Below are 25,079 nucleotides of genomic sequence, written 5' to 3' on the forward strand. Positions count from 1 at the left end.
GGCAGTCATCCTCTCACCTTGGCAATGGGGATCTTTGAAGGCCATGGACAGAGTTGGGGAGGAGATATGGTTCTGAAGATTTGAGGGTACCCCATGTTTGCACCCTGCCCATACTGTGGGATAGGTCAGAATGGGGAAGGGAAACTGAAGGACTTGGAGAATGGTTGAAGCAATGAGAAGGCTTCCCCTCCAAAGTAGTCCTCAGGACCCATTTACTGTTCCCCCATGGAACAGGACTCAGCACTCACCACTCCTATTCCTTTCTCCATCATGGGGCAGAGTGCAGGGAGAGGAAATTGAGGGACTTGGAGAAAAGGCAGGGGATAGTGGGGTTTTTTGGTAACTAGGAGGAGACTGGACGGTATTGGAAGAGATGGCAGAGGTCATTGGACCTTGGCATGGAGTGGGGTGAAACCTGGGAGGGTGCCTAAGATCAGGGCTTTTGCCAGGGATTGTCTGGACATCAGAAAGGAATATTAAGGGAGGAGATGCCTGGGGAGCAGGGGGACTGGGAGTATGGGGAGTTGTCTAAAGGAGTAGGAGCAGGTGGGGGCAGGGAGTAGCCAGAGTGAAGGAGATGAAATGGACAGAGGGCTTTTATAGAGGTGGTGGCCATGGAAGATTTGAGAGCCAGGGAAGTGTGGATTCTGACTTGGGAGCTGGGTCAGCAGTGGAGGGTCCATCAGAGCAAAGAAAGGATGCAAATATGAAGGGTGGATGCCTCATGAGTGTGATTCAAAGAATGGGGGTGATTTGGGAGACAAACTTTACAGTAGTAGGGTACCCTGGGAGACCAGAGGTGGTGAGAGATATGCTTTGAAAGCTACTGGGCTTGGTTTGGTGAGGCAGCACTAGGATTGGAGTTAGGGCTAATAGGGTGTCAAGGGACCTGGGTGGCAGGTGAGAGTGTAGAGAGCTGGCAGGCCACAGAGTAAAGCAGAGGTGTCTAGGGAAAGACATGGTGACTTTGAAAGGAGAAGTGGTTTGAGGAGTCTAAGTTTTGGGCATTGGCTAGTGGTTAGCCCTGATCAGGGGTTTAGAGGCTGTGGTATAAACTGGGGAAAGCTGGAACCAAGAGGAGTGGGGACTATTGTAAGGATGGAGAGGGAGGACAGTGGGTGGGGTAATGAAGAAATGACAGAGATGGGAACAGACGGAAAGGACCGGTGGCCAGCAAGCTAAGAGACAACAGGAATGGCCAGGGTCTGGAGTAGCAAGGTGCATGAGTGTGGGGTGGATGGAATTGGGAAAATGAACAGTGTGTAGGGCCACAGGGAGTTGGAATTGGATGGGTTGTGGAACTGGGGCTGGGGCTAGCAGGGGGCGGGGAGGGATCTGGTTCCTGTAGCTCCTGATGGGGGTAGAGGAGACTGGAGTGTTGGAGAGGTGTGGAGGTTGGGACAGTGGTGGTGGGGGGCTTGGGGGTGCGGCTTAGGGAAAGGTAATGGCTGAAGGGAGGAAGGGAAACTGAAGAGATGTTGGGTGGCCGGTGATGGAAGGAGAAGAAAGGTGGGGGGAGGTGACCAGGCCCTCTGGGGGGAGGGGAGGTTGGGTCCCAGTCTGGCCGCAAGCCGGGCCGTGGGAGGGAGACAAGCTGTGGATCCCGATTATAAATGCAGCTTCTGCTACCCCCGTGACAGGCTCGGAGGGAGAGAAGGGGGTAAGGGAGGTGGGAGGTTGGGAGGAAAGCAGGGAGAATGGAGGAAGTGAAGGTCAAGGGAAAACTGGATTCAGGACGTAGCTAACTCCTGAGGAGTTGCTGAAGAGCTGAGTAGGGATTGGGAGAATTCTCGGCGGGTTTCAGGAGAAATGGAGGGAGAAAAGAAGAGAGTGGGACGGGAAGGAATGAGAGGGAGAGAGATGGGGAAGGGAAGGGAGAGGTCCACTCAGAGACACTTTGAAGAGAGTGGAGAGGAAGGGGCAGAAGGTGGGCCGGGAGGAAAGGCAGGCCCACCCTTTCTCGGTGGGGCAGGGGAAGAGGAGGGGCGGCATGGGCCAGTGAGGTCTGACCCCCATCCCCCGCATCCCCTAGATACATCCCCTTCTGATCCGGGACCGGAGGAGCGAGTCCAGTCGCAACAAACTGCTGAGACGCACAGTCTCCGTGCCGGTGGAGGGGCGGCCCCACGGCGAGCATGGTACGGCGGCCGAGCAGGTTCTCGTGCCCCGGAGAGGGGCGGGGAGAGGGCTGAAGGGGGCCCGGGCTGGCAGGGGTGGGGGCGTCGGGGAACCGAGGGAGCTGGCGGGGGCGGGCCGAGGCGGAGACGGAGTCTGACGTCCTGAGCGGAGATGGCGCCCTCCTCTGGGATGTGGAGGGCCAGGGGCTGTGGGTGAAAGGCCCCAGCGGGTCCTTGCTCTGCTTCGCTCCCTTTTTCCTCTCCAGCAGTGAAGTTTGACTGTTTTCCTGGTGCTTGTAAAAATAGTCTCCTCAGATCTTTAGCTTCCAGTCCGAGTGTGCCTGCCCCTGCCCCTCCCAGCCCTTGGTCTGGGATCTTGGAGAGAATGACCTAGTTCCCGCTCCCGCCTCCCCCCGCCCCCCCAATATGCTTCTGATTCTTCTTCCGGACCTTCAGGCCTGTGGTCTCCCTGTTTTCTTGCCCCCTTTTTCCTACTCTCATCAACTGCTTCTATTTTCTGCAGTTGTATCACCCCCTTTTTCTTTCCTCCTTGATTTCTCTTATTTTCTGTACCCCTCTGATTACCTACACCCCCCCCCGCCCCCCGTGGAACTCCGTCAGACCCCCATCTCATCTCCTTTCTGTCTGTAGAGCTATCTGCTCGGTCTGTCTCTCCAACTCTCTCCCTCTCTCCATCTGTCTCTTCCCCTCCCTCCCCCTTTCTGCCCCCCCACCCCCCTCTTTAGTCATTTAAAAAAAGATTTTTGTCTTCCTGAGAAGTTCGCTTAAAAGGTTTCCATGGGAACAGTGAGGGGAGATGAAGGCAGAGAACAGAGTTCTGCATGCAGCCAAGGTGCAGAGAGACGCCCTCAGACCCCGGAAACCCCCTTGTCACTGGCCCCTTCCCTACATTTCCTTCCAGGACCAGTGATCCAGGTCCCCTATTCCTCCAACTCCCAGGTGACCCCTTTCTCCCACCAGCTCCCCCTCCTCTCAGGGATCCAGGCTACCAGTTTCTCTCCCTTAGAGAGCCGGCAGCCTGTCCCCATCCATCCCACATGGCTCCTTCCAACCTTCTTTTTGATAGGTCCAGACTTCATTGCCCTTGGGGGCCAGCCCTGGACCCTGGGTGGGTGGGTGAGTGGTCAGGGATGTGTGTTATTGTCATGGAAACCTCAGACCATGGGGGTGTGTGGGTAGCACATCTCTGTGAGGCAAAGCCAGGTGGTGGTGGTGGAGTGTATAGAGAGAATGTGCGTGATGTCTGTCACATCTGTGTATGTGTATATGTCAGTATGTTATGTCCATGTCTGGGGAAGGTGTATGTGTGCACGTGTGTACACCTGTGTGCCCAGGCCAAAATGGTCACATGCTCAAGGTGCATGTTTATGTGTCCTGTGGTTGGCTGATATGCCCACATATTCCCCATCCTCCTCCTTACCCTGAATCCTCAGGGTCTGGGGTCTTTGGCATGGGTCTCCTGTGTGTTTGGGGTTGGGATCGTATGTGGAGGTTGCTGTATTGGGGTTCAGTCGGGCTGGAAAGGCTTCCAGAGGTACATATATTGGGGGGTTAGTGAGAGTTGATAGCTGGTGAATGGTTAGGGTCTTCAGGGGGGCATGGAATGTGTAAAAGGCATGGAGGATGTGCAGGGGACATAGGGTCCTTGGGGGCTTGGGTATGCAAAGGTGTTTGCTGAGGATGTGGACTCTCCAGCCCGGGAGAGGTCGCCGGACCATTGAGGGACGTGAGAATCCAGGGCTCCTCCTCTGCTGGGTGGAGCCGCGAACCCTCGTTCCCTCCGCGGTTGGGGGGGGGGGTCCTGCTCAAGAAGGGATGGTGGGTGGCCCGGTTGGTTTTGGGGGTCCCCTTGCCCCCCTCCCCCGTCTCTCTCGCGCTGTCTCCGGGCGACGGGGCTCGTGACAGAGGCGGCCACGGCAGCAGCGGTCGCCTAGCAACGGCGGCGGGGCCCGGGCAACGGCGGCAGCGGCGGGAGCGGCGGCGGAGGGAGCCGTTCCCGCGGCCGTCACCGCGCGGCCGTCCCGGCCGTCCCGGGCCCCGCCACCGCCCCCACCGCTCCGGGCGGCGCGAGCCGGGCCGCGCCGCCCCCTCTCCCTCCGCACCCCGCCCTTCCCCCGCGCAGGGGCGGGGCCCCTCCCCCACCGGGGACACCCCGACCCCCCCGGGGGGCGGTGCGAGGTAAGGGCGGGGCCAGGCGGACGAGGAGCGCGCGAGGGGGTGGGGGCCGCGCACGCGTGGGGCGGGGGCGCGCGTGTGCGTGGGCGCGGGGAGGGGGGTGGGGAAGCCGCGGTGGCGGCGGCGGCGGCGGCAGCTGCTCCCTCCGCATGTTCTCGCTGCATCTTCCGAGTGGGGGGAGTTATGGTAACCGGAGCGGGGGGGGGGGGGGGGGGACAGCGGAGGTCGGAGGGGTTGGGACACCGGTCTCATGGGACAGGGTCGCGAGGGCGCGGGAGTGGCTGGTGTGTGAGGGTCTTCGAGCCCCCAGTGGAGGGGACAGCCCATCTGTCCGCGTGTGTGTTCGTGTTTGTGCTCGTGTTCCCTGTGTGTCAATGCCATGTGCATACGGGGGCCCAGTTCCTCGTGCACACATGTGCAGCTAGCCTTGTGCAAGCGTGTCTGTCTTGTCCTGCCTCTGCCTGTTTCCTGCCTAGGGGGCTGTTTGGCCAGCCACTGGCTTGTGGGGCAGTCCATGTCCACAGGGGTCCATGTCACCTCCGACCCTGAGCATGTATGTCCCTGGCTGTGGCTCACCTCCTGTCAGTTTCCTGTGTGAGGGAATGCATGGCCACATAAGTAGGATTTTCGGTGTCCCTGGTGGCAGGTGTGTGTCTTTGCATGTGTTCCAGCATTGGCCTGAGTATCTGTGTCAATCCCAGGATGGGTGTCCAGGGCGTGTCTGGATGTGGGTGGTGTGTTAATGGTGGGGGCGGGGGAGTAAGTGTGTGTAAGTGTGTTCCTTGGAACCCTAACGTGTATGCAATACCTTTGGGCTAGGCAGGTGTGAGCCCCTACTTGGTCAGGGAGTGGGGACAGAAAAGCTGAAAAGGGGAGAAGTGGGGTAAAGAGGAAAGCAGGGAGAAAAGGGGAGAGGAGGAATGAGAGAGGCTTGAAGAGGAGAAGAGAGAACCAGGGAGAAAGAATAGCTGGAGAAGGGGAACGTGGGAGAGAGCCTCGCTGGACTCAGAAGAGAGGAGGGAATAAGAGCTCAAGATGGGGAACTGGATGGAGACGAGGAAAAGGTGCCTGGGAGCCTGGGAGGCAGGGAGGAGGAGAGAGTTCTCTTGGTAAAATGGTCTCTGAAAGAGGAATGGGAGGAAGATAAGAGAGGACACTGCATTTGTGTAGGGCCTGTAGGGTCAGGCTTGGTTGGATCAGGGGAGGCCACTTCAGGCATAGAGGCTAGCTCACAGTGAGGCCTGTCATGGCAGGGACTGTCATTAGAGGTTCATGTCCCCAGCACAGAGCACTCGCTGTCTCCCATTTCTCTGTTCTCCGTGCAGTCCTGTTCCTCATCCTCCTCTGGCAACCTCCCTCCCCTGGCTCCCCTTGAGAGCTGCCAGCTGGGTGTGGAGTGTAAGAAAGGCCAAAGGGAAGGTTAGGGATTTGGGGGATTGGAGGGCAGGGGGAGAGTCTGTGGGTGATTGCAAGATTAGAGACATTGGAGGGGCAGGAGTCCAAGCTCTTGCTCTCTGTATGTGTGAGTGCAATTGTGTGTGTACACAGGGTGTGTACATGTGTGGGTGTGCGCACAATGCCTGTGTTACGGGTTTGTGTAGGTGGCTGTTAAGTGTGTGCATGCCTGTATACATCGTGCAAGGATGGGACATGGAGATTCAAGATCGCAATATATGCTTTTCAGGTTTGCTCTGTACACATTGTGTGTACATGGATGTGTGCTGTATTCTCTGTACATGTCACTGCATGCACCACTAATAACAGGATGTCCTATCTTTCTCTACACCCCTTTCCTCTGTGTTTCTGCTAGTCTTTTCCTTGCAGCAGTGAGTCTTTGTAAGCATATGTTTATGTGGCCTCTGTGTACCTGTGACTTATGTGTGAGTTCATGGATCTTAGCTCCTGGCAATATGTATAAGGTTATATTACTTCCAAGAACCAAGCAAACCAATTTGTAAATTCATTCTCCTTCTGTTGTGCTTTAGGTCCAAAGCAAAATTTTAGTGGGTTTAAAGTTAGACTTTATGCCTTTATTAGAGAAGCGTGCATGTGGGAATAATGGCTGAGCTAGGTTCCCTGACATAAGAGGGAGGCAGCCATACCTGCGAAATGCGGAGAATTGTAACTAGGAAACAGATATCTTGAACCCTTGGATGCATTGCTTAGTGTGTAACAGGATAATTAACACATTTGCTCCTCATTTTTCTTTACTCTGGTAGCAATTACCGATGTCTGTGTTGGAGTCAGAGAAGGGCTGGGGAGAAAAGGAGGTTGTCCCAAGACAGAGTAGATGTGGTTGTACTTTTCATGTGAATGAAAGATGTTTGTGTTTCTGGGTTATGGGAATACCTTTCCGTGGTTGGGATCATGGTGTACTCAAGCATGTATCTCAGGGGTTAAACTGGCATTTCCCTCTGTGGGGGACATGTGTGTCTTAGGGTTACATGTCCATTTCTGCAGTGTGCTGCCCACATGATTGCCCAAGGGACTTGGGCCACAAAGTCCACATCGGCAGCTCTCATGTGGGTGTCTGGGTTCAAGTATGTACTCCCTGTTGCAGTGCTCACATATGTCTAAGCATGTATCCCGTGGGGTGTGTGGGCCTCAGGGTCTCAGAATGTGGATCCGTGCTACCCTGGCGCTCACAGTTGTCTCTATGTCTTAGAAGCACATAGATCCCTATAGATTTTTTTGTATCATGGTTCTCATATACACATACCTCCACAGTTCAATGTATGTTTCTGTGCTCTACATGTGTTCCTGAGGGACTGATAGGGTTCTTGTGTCATGGCATCCACATTTCTGTGCGCAAACCTCCTAACACCTGGGTTTTATAAGTAATGGGAAGATGGGGACTGATTCTAGGGCAATTTGCAATTCTGGAAGCAGACAGTGAAAATATAATTGTGGCCCTCCTTTGTTCTGTTCTGGAACCTAGAGGGTTAACCGGCAGCTCTTCCGGCCCCCCCCCCAGCCTGTAGCTTCTTGTTGCCATGGAGATGATGGCTCCGCCCCTGATGCAGCACCTGCCCCCCCATTGGCTGCAGTGGTGACTGTGGGACTGAGGGGGGAGCCCAGGCCTGGGCAGCCATTCTGGATCTGGAGCCGGAGCTTGGCATCCCCCCACTTTCATTCTCCTCCAGCCCCTCAGCCCCTCTAAATTCCCTGCCAGCACAGCCTCAGCTTCCCTCTTCAGAGCTGCCATCCCTCTAGGCTCTTGGCAGGCTGAGCTTCATCCGCATTCACCTCCCCTCCTCTTCCTCTCCGTACCTTTACTTGGGAGTACCTGGAACCCCCACTGCCCATCCTCCCCACTCCTTGCCCACTCCCCTGCATTTTCTGCTTTCCCCCTTCGCCCCTTCCCCTCCGAGGCCCTGTCACTGCAGTGCACGTGGAACCGGCTCCTTCTCCCCTCCCCCCCACCTGCCCCTTCCTTGGGTTTTCTGTCCCTAGGCTTTTCCCACTGCTACTCCTCACAGGTCTCTTTCAAGACCACCCCCTCCAGTCCAGGGAGGGGGTCATGGGAGGCAGCCCTGGCCCTCCAGACAGTCAGGGGTTCCAGGAGGTAGGGAGCAGGTGGAAGATGTCCCCAGCTGGGGGAAGAGGAAAGCTTGTCTACGGGCAATGACCTTTAACCCATCTTTCACCCCAGCTAGCCTCTTCTGGGGGGGTGGGTACCAGGGACCTGGCCTGCCTGGATCCTCGGTGTCCTTCATTACTGGGGTTTTACTGACCCTCTCAGCCATGCCTCCCTGCTGACTGCCAGCCCCAGTCATGGGTCTAAGGCCTCCCACCCCATCCCCCTCAGGGGGCTCCGGCTCGGGTTCCTTGCCCCCTCCTTCCCACCGCCAGCCTCTCCGTCGCCGCTGCTCTTCTTGCTGCTTTCCGGGGGGTAGGTGAGGCCAGAGCTGAGGGGCAGAGGGAGGTGGGGGAAGGCACTGGGGTGAGGGGTGGAACCTGGGTTAACAGCATCCCTCCTGGCCCCCTCCCCAATTCCCTTCTGGCCCCTTCCTCCCCTCCAGAATATCACTTGGGTCGCTCGAGGAGGAAGAGTGTCCCAGGGGGGAAGCAGTACAGCATGGAGGCCGCCCCCGCTGCGCCCTTCCGGCCCTCGGTGAGTGAGTGAGAGCACCTGCCAGATGTGGCTGGGCTGGGCCCCCTCCCCTCCAGCCCTAGCTAGAGCCCCAGGATTCTGAGAAAGGGGGCAGGAGCGGGGAGAGAAAGAGAGAGAGTGAGAGTGTGTGTGTTTCCCCACCCCTTTGGTTTCCCCCTTCTTGGTTCTGCCCCCCTGCTTCTCAGACCAGCCCTCCCACCTTCTCCAAGCTGGCATGTTTGTGTGTTTGTGTGTATGCTTGCACTACAAGGGACACAAACTGGTATCAGGGCTCCTATCCCCCTTTCCTCACCTCCAGAGACTTCCCTTTTTCCCCCATGCCACTTCCACCCAGGACTGTCTACCAGCTGAGGGATGGGTAGGTAGAACTGACCCTGCCCCAACCCACCCCATCCCCATTTCCCCCCCAGCAAGGCTTCCTGAGTCGGCGGCTAAAAAGCTCCATCAAACGCACGAAGTCACAACCCAAACTTGACCGGACCAGCAGCTTTCGCCAGATCCTGCCTCGCTTCCGAAGTGCTGACCATGACCGGTACAGGGGCTGGGGCACGTGGGATGAGATCGATGTAATATAGGGTCTCTTGAATGAGACGGGGAGGAAGGGGGTTATCTGTGTGCAAAGCTTGAAGGACTCAACTCAAGTTGGTTGGGGCATGTCATGGGGCACGGGACAGAACAGAGAAGAGCCAGGATAGGGCTCTGTAAACAGCAGGAGAGGCGTAGGGTGCAGGGAGAGGACTAGCAGAGAGACAGGAAAGGGAGTGAAGGTGAAGCCAAGGAGGGACTTCACAGGCTGGCAGAAGGATGGGCTCCAGCCTGGATCAAAGGAGCTGTACAGAAGGACAGAGAAGGAGTGACCCTGGAGGAACATTTAAGGAATCCAGGGAAAGGGGCAGTGGGTTGGTGGGAGAGGGAGCAGTAGGATCTAGGTGTGAGGGTATGAGGGAAGGGCAGGAAATACAGGGCAGTGGGTTGGAGTGGGGCTGGGGTGGCTAGTATTACTATATGAGCTCAGGGACCTCAGCAGTGGGTGAAGGAAGGGACAATAGAGAGCATGACAGAGAAAGGGGAGGCTGGGACAGGTATGCAGGGTGACAGAATGGGGAACAATCCATGGACTGAGGCATGAGGACGAAGCCCTCAGAGAAGTCCAGGGGGCACTATCTAGAGGCTGGGCCAGGGGAGACCTGCTTTGTGCCGCTGGTATCTGTCTCTTGGGGGTCCCTCTCTGGGTTTCCCCCTTACCCAGTCACTTCCCTGCCCTCCCTTTCCCCCCCCCCAGTCTGGCCACCCCCAGGATTGGGCAGGTAGGGAGGTTGGGACAAGGTGAGTCACACCTTTCCCTGCCCCCTCCCATGTTGTCAGAGCTGGATTTGGGCCGGCAGGGGGTGAGGGCATGGTATTCCTGGCCACGGGGGCGGGGGGCCGGGGGGAGCGTCGTCGTCGCACTGACGGCAGCCAGAGCCTGCGATGACGGGGCTGCTATAAATAACTTCTTGGAGGCTCCCACACCCGAGCTCCCCTCCCCTCCCGCTTTCCCACTGCTCTCTACTCTTCATCCCCTCCCATCTCTATCCTGCTTACTGCCCCGCCCCTGTCATTCTGTCCCCCAGCCCCTTTATCTTCTGCCCTTCTGCAGGGATTTACTGCCTTTTGTCTCCTCCCAGTCTTCCCTCACTCTCTGTCTTGCTGCACATACCTTTGCTGCCCCCTGCTCCTCCGTGCCCTGCCTCCTCTTCTTCCCAGTCCCCAGCTCTGTCTCTTATCTTCATTCTGCCCTTTTCTGCCCACAGCTTTCTCCTATTTCTTAGGTTTTGCCCTCACTCTTTCCCTTGGTTCTGCTAAAACGTGTCCTCTTATGTTTTGTTCATTCCTTCCTTGAATCATTAAATGTTTATTAGGTTCTAGCTGTATGCCAGGCCAGGGCCAGACAAATACCTTCTCTGCGCCTCCAGTTCTTTACTTCCATTGTTTGGTTTCCCTTATATTGAGACTCTGGTTCCTGAAGTCACCTGGAGGTCTTATGTAGAAGTTTCCCAAACCTACCTTGTTCTGTGTCCTTTTTTTTTTTTTTTTTTTCCCTTTTCTTTTCTGCCGTGGTCCATTTCTGGATTGAGATATTCTAAACGTCCCCAGTCCTCACAGCCCCTTAGGTGTGAACTGGGAGTGAGGAAGTTTCTTAAAGAGTTCTGGTTCTTCTCACACCCCTCATGTCTTTCTCCGGGGATAGGCTGGGTTCCTTTCTCTCTCTGTGTCTGTGTGGGAAGGGGATTCAGGCAGCCTTGTCTCCAAGTCTCCCTCCGACAGCCAGACCGATGATGCAGGGCCCCCGTGTGTGTAAGAAGAGTGGGGTCCTGACCCTGTCTCCTGAACCTCTTGCCTGCCAGGGCCCGGCTGATGCAAAGCTTTAAGGAGTCGCACTCCCACGAGTCCTTGCTGAGTCCCAGCAGTGCAGCCGAGGCCTTGGAGCTCAACCTGGATGAAGATTCCATTATCAAACCAGTGCACAGCTCCATCCTGGGCCAGGAGTTCTGCTTTGAGGTACTGGGTGTAGTGGGCTGGGGAGGGCCAAAAGGGAGGAGTAATGAAGTGGGGGCGGGGCAGAGAGGCCTAGAGAAGGTAGCACAGGTGGGGATGTCAAGGAAAGAGAAACCTCTGGGGCTGGGAAAGAGGAGGATAGGCCAGGGAGGAAGAGATGGTGGTGGAGTCTCCAGTCCTCAGGAGTCACTGCCCCCCTGGAGCCCCATCCTGCAACTCCACATCCCTCTCCAGGTAACAACATCATCCGGAACGAAATGTTTTGCCTGTCGGTCTGCAGCCGAAAGGGACAAATGGATCGAGAATCTACAGCGGGCAGTAAAACCCAACAAGGTATTAGAGAGTAAAGGGAACACAGCATGCACAGGGCAAAGGTCGTGCCACAAGGGAAGTGGGGGGCTAGTGAGGAAGGTGAGTTACAGGAGGGGAGGCTTGGGGGAGGAGAGGATTGAGATATAGGGGACCTGGACTGGCAGGGTGTGACCCTAATTATTTTAAGTTCCCTGTTTCATTTCTCTTTCTTTCCAAACTGCTACCCTACCTTATGATCTGTTTCTCTACCATAGAAATCACAGACTTACAGAGTTGACAGGGCTCTGGAAGTCCTCTGGTCCAGCTTTCCTGCTGGGGGAATGCCTCACTGATACCCTGCTTGCAGCGTTTCTGCAGGACACATCACAGTCGCTTGGCCCAGTCTCTGTACCTTGCTTTCCTCTCCAAAAGACAGGGAATTGGTGGGAATGGGCTGGACTAAATGATCTATAAGGTCCCTTTGGTACAGAAATTCTATGAGTCTGTGTTCTTCCCAAGACTTCCCTTTGCCAGGAGAAATGCTCACAGTTCTGCCAGCTATTTTCTGTATCCCAGTTTCTAGCAAACACATAGTCCTGGTCACCCTCCTCTGGGGGAACTCTTGTATCTCAATGTCCTTTTTTTTTGAGATAGAATCTTGCTCTGTCACCCAGGCTAGAGTGCAGTGGTGTCAGCCTAGCTCACAGCAACCTCAGACTCCTGGGCTCAATCAACCCTCCTGCCTCAGCCTCCCGAGTAGCTGGGACTACAGGTGTGCACCACCATGCCCGGCTAATTTTTCAATCTGTAGTAGAGACGGGTCTCGCTGTTGCTCAGGCTGGTCTGGAACTCCTGAGCTCAAGCAATTCTCCCGCCTCAGGCTCCCAGAGTGCTAGGATTACAGGTGTGAGCCACATCACCTGGCCTCGATGTCCTTCTTAGAGAACTCCAGCCAAGATGCTGGACATAATCTGACCCATGCAGAGTCCAAATGCTATGCTGTCCTTTTCACCACATTGCGACATCACGAACCATGAGCTTCTGATCCGTTGCATCTCCCCAGGCCCTTCTTAACACCGACTGTCAAGGCTTAGCCATCCCTATATTTACCCAATTGTTTTGTTTTGTTTTGCAATTTCTGATGGTCTCTGTAGGACTTTCCAGTTTTCCTCTTTAAATTCCACCTTAATATTTTTGGTTTGTTATTCCAGCTTTTAAAATGTTTACCGATACTGATTCTATTATCTAGCATATGAGCTACTTTCTACATTAGTTTCCTGGGCTGCTGAAACAAATTACAAACTGGGTCAGCTGAAACGACAGACATTTATTTTCTCACAGTTCAAGAGGTTAAAAGTCCAAAATCAAGGTGTCATCAGGGCCATGCTCTCTTAGGTGCTCTAAGGAGAATCCTTCCTTGCCTCTCATAGCTTCTGGAGGTTGCCAGCAAGTCTTGGCATTCCTTGGCTTATAGCCGCATCCATCTGATTTCTGCCTCCGTCTTCACTCAGCTGGCTTCTTTCTGCATGTCTCTGTATCTCTGCATCTCTGAATCTCCCTCTCCATATAAAGACACCAGTCATTAGATTAAGGGTCCACTCTAATCCAGAATGACCTCATCTTAATTTGATTACATCTGTAAGGATCCTATTTCCTAATAAGGTCACATTCACAGGTTTGGGGTAGACATGAATTTTGTTCAACCCAGTACATGCAGCTCTCAGCCTTATGATTGCTGTCTCCATCCCACTTTCTCACTGACTCTCCTCTTTTTATCTCTCTGTCTCTGTGTCCCTTCCCCTTTATCCACCATGCCCACCCCACCATGCCAGGACAACAGCCGCCGGGTAGACAATGTGCTGAAGCTGTGGATCATAGAGGCCCGGGAGCTGCCCCCCAAGAAGCGGTACTACTGTGAGCTCTGCCTGGACGACATGCTGTATGCACGCACCACCTCCAAGCCCCGCTCTGCCTCAGGGGACACCGTCTTCTGGGGCGAGCACTTTGAATTTAACAACCTGCCGGCTGTCCGTGCCCTGCGGCTGCATCTGTACCGTGACTCAGACAAAAAGCGCAAGAAGGACAAGGCGGGCTATGTGGGCCTGGTGACTGTGCCGGTGGCCACCCTGGCTGGGCGCCACTTCACAGAGCAGTGGTACCCTGTGACGCTGCCAACAGGCAGCGGGGGTTCTGGGGGCATGGGCTCGGGAGGCGGAGGAGGGTCAGGGGGTGGCTCAGGGGGCAAGGGCAAAGGAGGTTGCCCGGCTGTGCGGCTGAAAGCCCGTTACCAGACAATGAGCATCCTGCCCATGGAGCTATATAAAGAGTTTGCGGAGTATGTCACCAACCATTATCGGATGCTGTGTGCAGTATTGGAGCCTGCTTTGAATGTCAAGGGCAAGGAGGAGGTTGCCAGTGCACTGGTTCACATCCTGCAGAGTACAGGCAAGGCCAAGGTGAGTGCTGTACCCTCAGGGAAAGGTGACTTGGGAATGGGCACTTGGTTGAGGGTTAGTGAGGATGGGGCAAATTCAGGAGAGTGGGTTGTGTGGAGGCTGACTCTTGGATTTTCCTGGGCCCCAGGACTTTCTTTCAGACATGGCCATGTCTGAGGTAGACCGGTTCATGGAACGGGAGCACCTCATATTCCGCGAGAACACGCTCGCCACTAAAGCCATAGAAGAGTATATGAGACTGATTGGTCAGAAATACCTCAAGGATGCCATTGGTACGGCCCACCCTCAGGCCCTCTTCTTCCCAAACCTACCAGATGTCCACCCCAACCCTAGACCTGGCTACCCTAGACCCCAGGTGCACCCTTCCTCAGCTTGATGCTGCTTAGTTCAGTCTCCAACCACCTGATTCTGCAGTTCCCCCAACCCAGGAAGCCCCCTGTCCCTGCCCTTGGAAAGTGTGACCACTCCCTGTTGTGCCCCCAACCCCAGGGGAGTTCATCCGTGCTTTGTATGAGTCTGAGGAGAACTGCGAGGTGGACCCCATCAAGTGCACGGCATCCAGTCTGGCTGAGCACCAGGCCAACCTGCGGATGTGCTGTGAGTTGGCCCTGTGCAAGGTGGTCAACTCCCACTGGTGAGACTGGGAACGCTGGGCTGGGGAGCCAGGGCTGGGGAAGTTGTGTGTCCATCTGTTCATCCATCTGTCCATCCTCAAAGAGGACCGAGTACCAGTTATGGGCAAAACATTGTTCTGGGCGCTGTAGAGCAGACAGGTGAACGAGGCCTGGTCTCTGACGTCAGAGGGCCTCCACAGAATGAGAAGGGACAACTTAGATAAAGAGGAAGCCATAGAACCATTGTAGTATGTGTTAAGTGCTGAGTGAGGGTCTCTCCCCCATGCAACACACAATCAGAGAAGGCAGAGCTTTGATTGAGATAAGCAGGGAAGCGGTGCCCCCTGGGCTGGGCTTCGAAGCCTGGGTTAGGTTATGATATATGGACGTGGTGGGCAGGAAAGGCATTTCAAAGGCTGTGAGACAGGCATGTGCACGAAGGTGAGAAGGCCCAGGAGCTTTCAAGGGACAGCAATTAGAACAGGTTTAATGGCGTACTTGGCTCATAATGAAGAGAGGTGGGAATGATATCTGGGGGGGGGGCAGGGGGCAGGGATTAGAGTTAGACTCTGAAAGGCCTTAGGTGAAGGAGTTTGAATTCATTTGTAGGTCATGGGATGCCATTAAAGGCACCAGAAAGTACTGTGGTTGAGAAGATTAATCCATAAGTAGAGTGGGGTGGGGGCAACTAGAGTAGGGAAATGAAGTGCAGGCCAACTGGGGGCCATTGTCTATGGGTCGGGCATGAAAAACAGATCCTGAATCAGGACGGTGACTAGAATGGTGGGGAGGGGCCGCCGTAAGGCCTCTCTGAGGAAAGGATCAGTAGGAGTTGTCTACGGATTGGAAGGGAGGGGGCATGTCTGTAGGGAGTCACAATGACTCAAGAGGCCATGAGGCTGGTGGTTGGAGACCTGTGGCCTCATTGACAGAACCAGGGAAGTCAGGAGGAGGAGCCAGTTGGAGGTGTGGGGGCGATGGTGAGCTCCATTTTACCGAGTTGAGTTTAAGGTGTCAGTGGGACATTGAAGTGGAACAGGGAGGTGGGGGAGTGAGTGCTGAGCCATTCCAGGGACTGGGGATCATGCCTGGGGCACCTCCATCCCCATTCCCCTGGAATCCAGAAGAGTTGGGGGGTCCGAGCTCCCTGTACCTCAAGTGACCCTCCATCTCTCTCCCATCTCTGTCTCTCCCTGGTGTCTGTTTTTCTTCTCCTCCTCTCCTTGTCTCTCTCACACACACCCCCCCCATCTCTCTCCCACATGTCTCTCTCCCCTCACCTTTTCTCCCCGCTCCATTTCTCTCTCCCTAATCTGTCTGTTCCCTCTGCCATGGCCCTATTCTTCCAGCAGCCTCCGTCTTCCTCCTGCAGTCCCTCCCTCCCCGTCTCTCTCCCCTCTGTTTCCACACCCTCACCTCCTACCACCCCCCTCAGCATGTTCCCTGGAAGCTGAGGGTCTCTGGGGCTCAGTCCCGGTCTCTCTCTTTCTTTCTCTTTCTCTCTGTCTCCCCACCCCTTCCCCCCAGCGTGTTCCCGAGGGAGCTGAAGGAGGTGTTTGCATCCTGGAGGCTGCGCTGCGCAGAGCGGGGCCGGGAGGACATCGCCGACAGGCTTATCAGCGCCTCGCTCTTCCTGCGCTTCCTCTGCCCAGCAATTATGTCGCCCAGTCTGTTTGGGCTCATGCAGGAGTACCCAGATGAGCAGACCTCACGAACCCTCACCCTCATCGCCAAGGTCATCCAGAACCTGGCCAACTTTTCCAAGTGAGGAAAGCTTCAGGCAGGGTGGGACAGGGCTAAGGGTGGGCAGGAAGGGTCCCCTGAGAGCCGGAGACCCTGAGGCAGGCTGGGTGTGAGGCCATCTGTATGTGTGTGACCTCCACCTTCTGGGTCCCCGGGCCAGGTTTACCTCAAAGGAGGACTTTCTGGGCTTCATGAATGAGTTTCTGGAGCTGGAGTGGGGTTCCATGCAGCAGTTCCTGTATGAGATCTCCAACCTGGACACGCTGACCAACAGCAGTAGCTTTGAGGGTTACATCGACTTGGGCCGAGAGCTCTCCACACTGCATGCCCTGCTCTGGGAGGTGCTGCCCCAGCTCAGCAAGGTCAGCAGATGCCCCCTTTGCCCTGTCCCCAGATGGCTCCAGAGGCTCCTGGGGTCTGAGAAACTACCCCCTGTACAGATTTCTCCTCTCCTTGTTCCCTGAGGTGTCACCATCACAACCCCAGCTCAGACCCCCTCCACTTGCACCCTCTGAGGCCCTCTTAGAGCTGGGCACTTAGCCCCCAGGTAACAGCCTCACCCTTCCAGGAAGCCCTCCTCAAGCTGGGTCCACTGCCCCGGCTCCTCAACGACATCAGCACAGCTCTGAGGAACCCCAACATCCAGAGGCAGCCGAGCCGCCAGAGCGAGCGGCCCCGGCCTCAGCCCGTGGTACTGCGGGGGCCGTCGGCCGAGATGCAGGGCTACATGATGCGGGACCTCAACAGGTGAGTACCCCGGGACTCCCACCCCTGCGCTCCTCACTGGGCCCCATGGGCATCTCTCTAGGGCTTGAGAGAAAGGGAAAGGCAACAAGTTCTCAGGGAGAATGGTAAGGAGGCAGGTACAGTCAGCGGTAGGCGGGGAGCCCTTTACAGCCAGAGGGAGCAGAAAGGCAGAGCCCCAGGGAAGGGCTGAGTTTCCTCCAGCTCCCAGCTCAGCTGTCAGCCTGGAGGGCCCCGCTGCAGGCTCTGATTTGCTCTGTCCCTCTGCCTGCCCATGTTTGTCCCCAGGCTAAGGTTGAGCCAGCACATGTCAATTCAGCCATGTAGTGTCAAAAATATTCAAATATCTCTAGACTAGTTGGTAAATAAGCCTCCCCCCAGCCCCCCACCAGAACCCTGCAGACATATCCACGGTCCAGCACCTGGCGGAGGGCAGCTGGGGGCCTGGCGGGCCTGCAGCCTGCTCGCGGCCCTGGCAGCCACCCCATCAGTGGCGCCCATGCCCCAGCTGCTGCTCATTGTTTTGATGACCACCCTGCTTGTTCCTCTGCCCACGTCTCCCTCCATGACACCATCCCCATCCCACCACTCCCGCCTCTCCTTCCCGTCGTCCACACCTCTCTCCTTCTCTCTCTCTCTGCTCGCCCCTCTTTCCATCTCTCTCCAGCTCCATCGACCTTCAGTCCTTCATGGCTCGAGGCCTCAACAGGTGAGGGGCTCTCCCCTCCCCCGCCCTCCTCTCCTCTCCTGTCTGCTCCCTCTCCCACTCCACTGGCCTTCGCCCTCCTCGCCTGTCCTCCTCAGTGCACCTCATCTCCTCCATATCAGCCCCGCCCCGCCCCTCATCCCTGCTCTTGCTGCCCCATCTCCCCTCTTCTAGGCCTCACCCCCTTCCTGGAGGGGCCTTGTCCTTTCCCTCTTCCCACCTGTCCCCTCCCATCCTCCCTGCCTGCCCTCTTCAGGGCTGCCACTGCCAGCTCTCAGCCCTTCCCTGTGGGTCCCACTTTTCAGCCCGAGGCCTGTGCCAGACCACAGCAGGCTCAGTTGCCAGTAGCCCTGACCTGACCTTCTGCTGTGTGCCGCCTTTCCTTCTGACAGTTCTATGGACATGGCTCGCCTCCCCTCCCCAACCAAGGAAAAGCCGCCCCCACCGCCACCTGGTGGGGGTAAAGACCTGTTTTATGTAAGCCGTCCACCCCTGGCCCGTTCCTCGCCAGCATACTGCACAAGCAGCTCAGATATCACGGAGCCGGAGCAGAAGATGCTGAGTGTCAACAAGAGTGTGTCCATGCTGGACCTGCAGGGCGATGGGCCCGGTGGCCGCCTCAACAGCAGCAGTGTTTCCAACCTGGCCGCCGTAGGGGACCTGCTGCACTCAAGCCAGGCCTCACTGACGGCAGCCTTGGGGCTGCGGCCTGCACCTCCCGGGCGCCTCTCCCAGGGGAGTGGCTCCTCCATCACGGCAGCTGGCATGCGCCTCAGCCAGATGGGTGTCACCACGGACGGTGTCCCTGCCCAGCAACTGCGTATCCCCCTCTCCTTCCAGAACCCTCTCTTCCACATGGCTGCTGATGGGCCAGGCCCCCCAGGGGGCCATGGAGGAGGCGGTGGCCATGGCCCACCTTCGTCACACCACCACCACCACCACCATCACCACCACCGAGGTGGAGAGCCCCCTGGGGATACCTTTGCCCCATTCCATGGCTATAGCAAGAGCGAGGACCTCTCTTCAGGGGTCCCCAAGCCCCCCGCTGCTTCCATCCTTCACAGCCACAGCTACAGTGATGAGTTCGGACCCTCTGGCACTGACTTCACTCGTAGGCAGCTCTCACTCCAGGACAACCTGCAGCACATGCTATCCCCTCCCCAGATCACCATCGGTCCCCAGAGGCCAGCCCCCTCAGGGCCCGGAGCGGGGAGCGGTGGGGGCAGCGGCGGGGGTGGCGGGGGCCAGCCGCCTCCTTTGCAGAGGGGCAAGTCTCAGCAGTTGACAGTCAGCGCTGCCCAGAAACCCCGGCCATCCAGTGGGAATCTGTTGCAGTCCCCGGAGCCGAGTTACGGCCCTGCCCGTCCACGGCAACAGAGCCTCAGCAAGGAGGGCAGCATTGGGGGCAGCGGGGGCAGCGGTGGCGGAGGGGGTGGAGGGCTCAAGCCCTCCATCACCAAGCAGGTAGGTGAGGGCAGGAGGAAGGTGGGCTGGCTGAGGTGCAGGGAGGGAAGGAGATGGGGATGGGGGTGGGACAGAGTCTGTGGTCTGAAATTAATCTTCTTGCCTCCTTTTGGTCATTAAACAAACATGTATGGAGGGCCTGCTGTGTGCCAGGTGCCATTCTAGGCACCAAGAATATGGCAGTGAATGACAGCCCCAAATCCCTACTCGCCTAGTGCTCTCTTCCAGAGGGGAGACATGCTAAGTCACCTCTGGCATTCAGAGGTGGCAAGGGCTGGAGTAGGACAGTAGGACTGGGACTGTTCTCTCCTTTGGCTGATACACCTGCCTTTTCCCACTTTTCCTCTCTGTTTGCCCCTACCTTGCCTTGTCGCAGCATTCTCAGACGCCATCTACACTGAACCCCACGATGCCAGCCTCTGAGCGGACGGTGGCCTGGGTCTCCAATATGCCTCACCTGTCGGCTGACATCGAGAGTGCCCACATCGAGCGGGAAGAGTACAAGCTCAAGGAGTACTCGAAATCGATGGATGAGAGCCGGCTGGATAGGGTACGCTGGCCCCCACTAGCCCAAGACTGGTTCTCCCTTTTACCCACGGGGGAGACCTTTGGTCACTTCCAGGGGAAACATGCAGGGTCAGGTAGTTGTGGTGGGAAGAAAAAACAAAGACCTGATCGTCTCTCTTTAGAAGCTTTCGGTCTACCTGGGGAGACCAGAGACACACAATCAGTTGTTAAAAGCCACTTTCTACTCTACTTTGTAGGTTATACGTATCATAGACTTTCTAGGGAAAAACATGCTATTTTAGGCTTACTCCCATGTTCTCTCCCAGAGAGACCATAAGCCCTGGCTCTTGCGACTGCTCAGGAAAGGAGGAGTTACTTTACTAGCAGTGGAAGCGAACACACTGGCTGGGGCAGAGGGGTTTGCAGTTGTACTATGGTGGATGTCAGGCTTACCCAGTCACTGAACCATGGGCATGGGTGACAGAGGGTCGCTGTGCATTCCTAGATTCTCAGCCTGGGATTCACTTGAAGATCCCCTAACCCCAGGACACAGCCAAGGAGGGAGTCACATGTGGAGCAGCACCTGCCTCCCCCATCCCATGTCTCTTCTTCCTGTGTCTCCCCCATGTGTTCTGGGGCCTGGCTTGGGGCTGGCTGGAAATTATCTCTAATTTCTGGGTACAGTTGCTCAAGGTGTGTCTGTGAGTCTGTCTAGGTTTCTGTGTAGGTCCTTATGTGTCCAGATGCACATGTCAGAGGACGTGCATACCTCTCAGGCGGTGTGGGTCTGTGACCTTGCTCCATTTTGAGGGAGCCTCAGCGTCATGGTAGGGCCTTCTCAAAAGCAGGGGTGTGGGTGTGACCAGCAGGCAGAGAACGGTTGGGGAAGGCAGCGGGACGCCCCCCACCATGCAGTGGCTGTGCCTGGCAGACAGGGGCGGAAGCTGGGTGGTGGGGTCGGGGTGGGGCGTCCCTCACAGTGCGGGGTCGTGTGCCCGGCGGGCAGGTGAAGGAGTACGAGGAGGAGATTCACTCACTGAAGGAGCGGCTGCACATGTCCAACCGGAAGCTGGAAGAGTATGAGCGGCGGCTGCTGTCCCAGGAAGAACAGACCAGCAAAATCCTGATGCAGTATCAGGCCCGACTGGAGCAGAGCGAGAAGAGGCTACGGCAGCAGCAAGTGGAGAAGGACTCGCAGATCAAGAGCATCATTGGCAGGTGAGGGGCGGCCCGGGGAGGGGTAGCAAGGGAGAGCCTGAGGCTGAAGAGAGCTTGTAAGCGAGCTACTCCTCCAACTCCCACCCCCAAACTCGGGAGACTACCAGGAGAGGCCACCACCTGGGGACTCCACGCACTCACACATCACCAGATGGGGAGAAACTTCTCGTTTAGTGCATTAAATGTTCCTTTACTAAACTCTGACCTCTTTCCCAATACATTAGCTTCTGAAGCCCTTGGAAAATGCAGATATACCTGTTACTATCCGACTGTCACTGTGTCTGGACTCAGTCTAGGCAAGGACTCCGCACTGGTTTATTTTCAGCCTAGCCTGTGATGTTCACCCCAAAGCTAAGCAGGGCTCCTTAGCCAGAGTAGCCCCTGACCACTCCCATCCTGAGCAGCCCCTCCCTCGCCAGTCTTGGAAAGGTGTCCATTAGAAAAGATCTTTTTTTTTTTTTTGGCGACAGGGTCTTGCTCTGTCACCCAGGCAGGAGTGCAGTGGTGTCATGATAGCTCACTGCAGCCTCAGACTCCTGGGCTCAAGTGATCCTCCTGCCTCAGTCTCCCGAGTAGCTGAGACTTCAGGCGAGCACCACCACAGCTATCTAGTTTTATTTAAATTTTTGTTTAGAGATGGGGTCTTGCTATGTTGCTCAGTCTGGTCTCAAACTCCTGGGCTCAAGTGATCTTCCAGCCTTGGCCTCTCAAAGTGTTAGGATTACAGGTGTGAGCCACCACGCTGGCCCTAAGTGAATTTTTGAGTAAGGGAGTTAGAAGAAAAGGGCTTCTTGACCTGAAACATTTTTTGAAAACCACTTCTCTAATTGGTATTCTTTATGAGAAGTCACCATGAGAATGTTCATCAAAGGCAGAGAGATGCTGGGAATAATGATTGTAGAGAGTCCTCTTGGGCTAGGGGTGCCCCAGGGACTATCACTAGAAATGGCCTAGGTTCAGTGAGGTGACACAGAGGACACAGAAGCCAGGTCCTCAGCCACAGAGGGGCTAGGGAAGGGGTACTGCTGTTCTGATTGGGAGGATGGAGGGCTGGGGATGTCTGGGTGGTAGAGGTCTTGAGGCACAGAAAGCTATTCTTAGCAGGTAGACGTGAGGGTCCCTAAGAGGAAGGTGGAGAACATGAGCCTGAGTAACAGAGTCTTTTGGGTCATGGCCACAAAGAGGTTCTGAGGGAAGGGGAGAAGGATGCTGAGGCTTTCCCAGAGGGCCGTGGGGTTCCCCAGGATCAGGAGTTCCATGGGCAGGCTCCAAGCCTGTGCCCGCCACTAACCCCACTGAAGCCCGTCCCTTCAGGCTGATGCTGGTGGAGGAGGAGCTGCGCCGGGACCACCCCGCCATGGCTGAGCCGCTGCCTGAACCCAAGAAGAGGCTGCTCGACGCTCAGGTGGAAATTACAATGTCATTTATCTTCTCCGTGTCCCATCCCCATCCATCCCACTGTCCTTCGTGCACTCACTGCACCAGCCACCCCAGCCCCATCATCTGTCTCTCCCATAGTCCTCTGTCCGCTGGCTGCTCCCAGCAGCCTCCTGTGACCCCATCTTCATTCCATCGTCTGTGCCTTTGTCACTCCTGGCAGCGTCAGCCCCACCCCTGTGCCTTCCCGTCCAGTCTTTCCACTCCTGTCCGCGTCTCAGGACCTTGCACCAGCACCTCAGTCTTTCTGCCCCCATCCCCAACCCAGTTCCTTGAACCTCTGCCCCTTTTCTGCCCACTCCTGTTCAAGGCACAGAGTTCGGCTTCCTCTGAGCTTTTCTGGGCCAGGAGGGCTAGAAGCTGCTGTTTGTTAGAACAGAGTATGAGCTGTAGTTTCCCCAGGCCTTGGCAGGTGCCCTGGACACGTGGGGTCCCCATCACCTCTGTTCTCTTGGCTCCCCAACTTTCCTGACTCCTCGGCAGTTCCTGCATAGCTTCCTCTTCCTGACTCTAAAGATCCTGAAGGCCTCCCACCCTGTAGCTCCTCTTTTCCCTCAGTGTTTCCGTCCAGCCTCCCTTTGGTCTTCTTCCCCTCGGACGCTCACACCTGACTCGCTTCCCAGCTGCCTGCTGCCCAGCCTCTCTTCTAAGCAGCCAGCTTGTAGGACCTCCTCTCTATACCCTTACCCCTTGCTTTCCTAAAATTCTGCTCACTTTCCTACCCATACTCCTCTTTCCTCTGCTCTGACCACCAGGCTTCCCCCACAACCACCAAGGCTCCTGACCCCATGACCCCACTCTCTCCCCCTGCAGCTCCTCATCAGGTAATTCTCCTGGTTCCGCTTTGGCCACGGGCGGAGGACACAGGGGGAGGTGACTCCGGACCACTGCAGGTTGGTCATGAAGCCCACTCCCCTCCAACTTTCCTCCGGAGCCTCTCCCCTGTCACTGCTGCCCTCCACACTCAGAGAACCTTCACAGACCCCTGACACCTCCTGCACAGACCCATGTCCCAAGACACCCCGGAAAGAGAGCACTTGCTGCTGCCCCTGGAACTGTCCAGTGATACCCTAGCAACACCAAGAGGCTTACCTTAGACGGGCCCAGCACAGTCACAGGTCACACCCCCTTCCCTACAAAACCCACCCCTCCAAACTTCACCAACTCTAAACACTCCTCTTCCACTACCTCTCCGGTGTATGTCTGTCACCCCCCATTTCACCAGACCGTCCTTGGGGGTTGGGAGGTTGGGGGCCGGTTTGTTAATGGGGGGAGGTGGTGATGGGTTGGGGAACCCTGGCTATAGGGGCTGTGCTGACTGCCACAGGTAGGTTGGGGTTTCCTCTTCCTTCCCTCTACCCCTCCTTTCCAATCCTCACCTGTTTCTCTCTTCCTCCTCCCTTATATCTGAGAGGTAGAAGGCATCTGGGGCTCATATTAGCCCCCATTGGGTAGGGATTAGGAGTAGGTAGTTAACCCAGGGAGACTTTGGGGTACCCTGGGAAAAAATGCCGTTGAGATGTCCTGACAGTAGACAGAGTGGGTAGAACAAAGAGAAGGAACAGGAAAGGAACCTCGGACAGATGTTGGGACGTGGACTTGCCCATGTGGCCTGGGAGTTAGAAGTGGGGAGAGATGTCTTCCTAGGTCAGATCATAGGCCCGGTGTGACGTTGATGCCCAGGCAGAGATGCCGGGAACAGCACACTAAATAACCTCTTCATTCTTGTCAGAGCTCACATCCCCAGGTTGCTAATGCCACTCACTCCCCGTCTCCCACCACCCAGTGGCCTTGCCGGGCACATAATCCTACCTAAAAAGCCAGTAAATGAGAACCTGTCAGCCACAGACATCATTTCTGAGATACTTTATTTTCTCTGGGATTGATGTGCAGTGAGCAGCGGCTCCTCACACTGTAATTTTAACTCTCTGTCTGCCCGGCCTCTCTGTCAAAGTAGTTAGTGATCAGCAAACAGATGCTAAAAGGCACCAGGGGATCTCACCATTTAAAGGACTCCTGCAGTGAATTCTTTTGTAAAGTGAATAATGGTACCCTAATTTATCTACTTTCTAAATTTGGGTCCATGGGGGTGTAGGGGGCATGCCTATGTGCTGCTGCCAGCAGACGAGCAGAGGGAAGGGAATCTGGGGGTTCCTTCCTCTGCTGTGCTCAGGACACCCTACCATTCATAATTGCCTCTCTCACTGACTTGGAGAAAGTATGTGACACCCAGTAAGGTAAGAAGGCAGCTTTGCTCAAGGCTGGGGTTTGGGTGACCTGAGCTCCTTGATCCTGGGATAGAAGGGAACGGTGCTCTGGGAGTCTTTATTTGGAATGTTTTTGTATCCTTTGGAGATGTCAGACATAGCCACATTGCCAGGTCTAAATGCCCTGTGGCCCAAGAAATAATTTGGACATTTGTTCTAAACCACTTGTAGTAGGTATTGGTCCCCCTGCAATTAAGCCATTAATTTATAAATTAGTTTTGAGCCTGAATTTTGAAAAGCCAAGTGAGCAACCAGAAGTGGAGGGGAGTTCAGGTAACTTTCTTCTTGCCCAGCAGAGGAACAGCAGGTAGGGCTAGGGCAGGAAGCAGAAGTTGGTCCAGGAGCGACAGGAGGTGATGCGAGTAGGACCAGGGGTGGGAATAGGGTCTGGTACCCCTCACCTTCTATCTGGGCACCCGGGGAGAGGGACTGAAAGGCAGGCGGGGGTGGAAGAGAATAAAGCCACTTTCTGCTTCGCAGGGATGCAGAGATTGGGGCATGCTGTGTCTCTGCAGAAGCTCCTAGTCATTTCCGCCATAAGTGTGAGAGAGAGGCAGCCCTCCCACGAGATCTTTCCCTTCCCACATCACGTCCCTGATCCCCTTCCTTTCCCCCCAGTACAGTTAAACCTCTCTAATTTGGAATGTTATATTTGAGAAGATGGCCA

At 56.0% G+C, this 25,079-nt stretch overlaps 1 protein-coding gene across 2 annotated transcripts in view; it reads left to right on the forward strand.

Annotated features, from left to right (window-relative positions):
• The window catches only part of SYNGAP1 (synaptic Ras GTPase activating protein 1), a 31,502-nt gene that overhangs the window by 3,760 nt on the left and 2,663 nt on the right, over positions 1 to 25,079 (forward strand). Inside the window, exons 3-18 of one of the 2 annotated variants that reach the window (XM_069488268.1) lie at positions 2,033 to 2,138; positions 8,336 to 8,427; positions 8,838 to 8,959; positions 10,815 to 10,968; positions 11,200 to 11,298; positions 13,089 to 13,712; positions 13,840 to 13,984; positions 14,202 to 14,346; positions 15,854 to 16,090; positions 16,230 to 16,431; positions 16,638 to 16,816; positions 17,481 to 17,522; positions 17,912 to 18,983; positions 19,360 to 19,533; positions 20,497 to 20,708; positions 22,023 to 22,113. In XM_069488268.1, the coding sequence (XP_069344369.1) occupies positions 2,033 to 2,138; positions 8,336 to 8,427; positions 8,838 to 8,959; positions 10,815 to 10,968; positions 11,200 to 11,298; positions 13,089 to 13,712; positions 13,840 to 13,984; positions 14,202 to 14,346; positions 15,854 to 16,090; positions 16,230 to 16,431; positions 16,638 to 16,816; positions 17,481 to 17,522; positions 17,912 to 18,983; positions 19,360 to 19,533; positions 20,497 to 20,708; positions 22,023 to 22,113 (3,696 nt within the window). Of the gene's footprint in view, positions 1 to 2,032; positions 2,139 to 8,335; positions 8,428 to 8,837; positions 8,960 to 10,814; positions 10,969 to 11,199; positions 11,299 to 13,088; positions 13,713 to 13,839; positions 13,985 to 14,201; positions 14,347 to 15,853; positions 16,091 to 16,229; positions 16,432 to 16,637; positions 16,817 to 17,480; positions 17,523 to 17,911; positions 18,984 to 19,359; positions 19,534 to 20,496; positions 20,709 to 22,022; positions 22,128 to 25,079 lie in introns of both variants that reach the window. The other variant, XM_069488269.1, reaches the window with a different exon arrangement.

Source organism: Eulemur rufifrons, chromosome 15 (assembly GCF_041146395.1).
Source record: "Eulemur rufifrons isolate Redbay chromosome 15, OSU_ERuf_1, whole genome shotgun sequence".
NCBI classification, from domain to species: domain Eukaryota; kingdom Metazoa; phylum Chordata; class Mammalia; order Primates; family Lemuridae; genus Eulemur; species Eulemur rufifrons.